At 39.0% G+C, this 2,807-nt stretch overlaps 1 protein-coding gene across 1 annotated transcript; it reads left to right on the top strand.

Annotated features, from left to right (window-relative positions):
- Positions 1-133: 133 nt before the first annotated feature.
- LOC143025974 (pro-resilin-like) lies at positions 134-2,505 on the top strand. The gene is made up of 4 exons (XM_076185957.1): positions 134-145; positions 439-496; positions 711-718; positions 1,836-2,505. Exons 1-4 carry the CDS (start codon positions 134-136, stop codon positions 2,094-2,096), a joined length of 339 nt encoding a protein of 112 aa, XP_076042072.1. The 3' UTR covers positions 2,097-2,505.
- The last annotated feature ends 302 nt before the right edge of the window (positions 2,506-2,807 follow it).

Below are 2,807 nucleotides of genomic sequence, written 5' to 3'. Positions count from 1 at the left end.
TGAGAGAATAACGACAAAAACCACCACCTTGAATTGATGGCGTCGGTGGGGGAATTGGAAAGGCCAGGTGATATAAAAGCCCTACACGGCTTCTTCTCGCCTCACAATTGCACCAGACTCCAGGCATCAAGTCATGGCTCTTAAGGTACAGTTCGTGTTAATAGACGTGTCAGTGTTCGTGCTGTTGGCATAATCGGTAGCGTGCTGGTCTCGCATTCGCTTAGCTATGGGTTTGAATCCCGCACTTCTCTCCAATTCCCAGCAGTGACTATTATCTGCCATAACAGTCCAAGTGCATAGGACGATGGTGACGGCTTCGGCAAAGCTACGCGCCTCCTGGCGTGCTACTCCTTTAACTTAGTGTGCAAGTTGCTTATACTGTAAACATTGAAAACAGAGCGTCATAATTGAAACGCATGTTCTTGATTCGTCTTTCAGATCGTCTTCATTGCCTGCGTTGCCACCGTGGCCCTAGCAGACCTTGCCCCACTATATCGTCCTCTTCATCCATCTCCACATCCTCCACCACATCCTCCTCCTCCTCCTCCTCCTCCTCCTCCATACCACCCAAGTCCTGTCTATCCAGACGTGAGTTATTTACTTGTTTTGTTGCATCAATAACATACAGACAAACGCTAGTGAACTAAAAATTAATAACCCTTTTTCCAAAATCACGCTATGAAACAAGATCTTGCCTATACAATTCAAAGACCTCTATGTGAGTTTAGATTTGCCTGAAATTTATTGTAAAATGTTCAAACGTGGTTACTCTGCAAAGGCATCCAAATATACAAAACATGACGAAATTATGTTAAATCTAAAACTGACATAGACTGAATTGATAAGAACTATGTTTCTGGGTAATTCTATATTAGAATTAAGGAAATTAAAAATGACTTGACGACAAAAAAAAAGATAACATCGTTCGGACAATATCGTTAAAGATAACAGTTATCTTAGTTGCATTTTTTGCAATAGCTTTAAAACTATTGATAGTAGTAATGACTAGAATGTTTAAAAATCGAAAGTACTGACATGACGAAAATCCCTAACTACAATAATTTTACATTTTTTTTTAATTTTTACAATATATATATATATATATATACACACACACACACACACACACACACACACACACACACACACACACACACACACACACACACACACACACACACACACACACACACACACACACACACACACACACACACACACACACACACACACATATATATATATATATATATATATATATATCTTTTTCAACCACATATCACTTTTAATTCCATACCATCGCAAACGAGACTGAGAATCGCTCGAAGGAGGTATCCGTTGGAAATTGAAACGTGGACGAGCCGAGGATTCGAACCCAGCTAACCCGTAACAAAGTTACATTGATGTAATCCAATACGCTATTAAGAGAGATAGCGTATTGGGTTACGTCAATGTAACTTTGTTACGGGTTAGCTGGGTTTGAATCCTCGGCTCGTCCACGTTTCAATTTCCAACGGATACCTCCTTCGAGCGATTCTCAGTCTCGTTTGTGATGGTATGGAATTATTATTGATATGTGGTTGAAAAAGATATTAATTGATTACTGGGAACCATTCAGTGTGTATGTATGTATATATATATATATATATATATATATATATATATATATATATATATATATATATATATATATATATATATATATGAGCCTAAGCGCAAACTGAGACGCAGATAATCTACCTTTGCTCTGTGCTGCGTCGCCTGCGTCGCCTTTGTATGAGAAAAACCACAGGCCTGACGTCGCGTAAGAACTTCAATCTCTCTTGTTCTTTCAGACTCCACCCAATTACGAATACACGTACGGTGTTGCCGACGCTTACAGCGGCAACAACTATGAGGTGAACCAGAAGCGGAATGGCTATAACACAGAGGGGCAGTACATTGTCGACCTCCCCGACGGTCGTAAACAGATCGTCACATACGTCGACAACGGACACGGATTCTTGGCTGACGTCAAGTACGAGGGTGAGGCCAAGCACCCTGCGTACGTCCCAGCACCCTCCTATCAACCTGCTCCTCATCCTACATATGGCTGAAGATCATAAGGAACACTCAACAAAATATCAGCAGTTTTCCCAACGAAGGCACTGAGATGAATGATGATGCTGTTTTTGGGTTAGTCCCAGTGAATAAGCTTCACACTCGAAGATCTTCATCAGTAAAGTGTTATTAAGATGTAGTAAGATAAAGCTTGCTCACAATGTCTAATATCTTCTACCCACTTTTTTGCAGAAATACAAGTCTCTCGTTTATCAGATTCATTCTAATACTTTTTTTGCTTTCTGTGGTGTCTCGGGCGTAACACTCATACAAAACGCATCAATTCAGTGCTGACAACCACTGTGTAAATCTTCTCTCTCAGCATTAATGGAATCTTTTTGTCGTAAATTACACTCGATTTTTTTTTTTTATCTTTCCCATCCTACTCTTACCCGGATTCTCACTTCCTGTTTCATTCCCTCCATGCTTTTGACCTTTGTTCAAAGGTACTTGAAGCCATCTTTTTGTTTTAGTTGTGTTCCATGTGTGTTCGTTTTTGCAATTTGCTTTCCTTAAAATATATCCATTACATTTATCCTCACTTCTTCCACCTCTTGCCACTAGTCATGCTTAATTCCAATTTTCATTAAAATTCACATTATTCTAATCCTAGTCTGGAATTGTTATTGTTTCTTAGTTATAATAAAGAATTGGAAATTATATTTGTATAATAGAATTAGATTATTTTCACAAACCTTACTTAGCAC

Source organism: Oratosquilla oratoria, chromosome 6, assembly GCF_046742065.1.
Source record: "Oratosquilla oratoria isolate Oo_2021 chromosome 6, ASM4674206v1, whole genome shotgun sequence".
Taxonomy (NCBI): Eukaryota; Metazoa; Arthropoda; class Malacostraca; order Stomatopoda; family Squillidae; genus Oratosquilla; species Oratosquilla oratoria.
The sequence above is the reverse complement of the archived record's forward strand: the minus strand, read 5'-3'. Positions and strand labels throughout refer to the sequence as shown.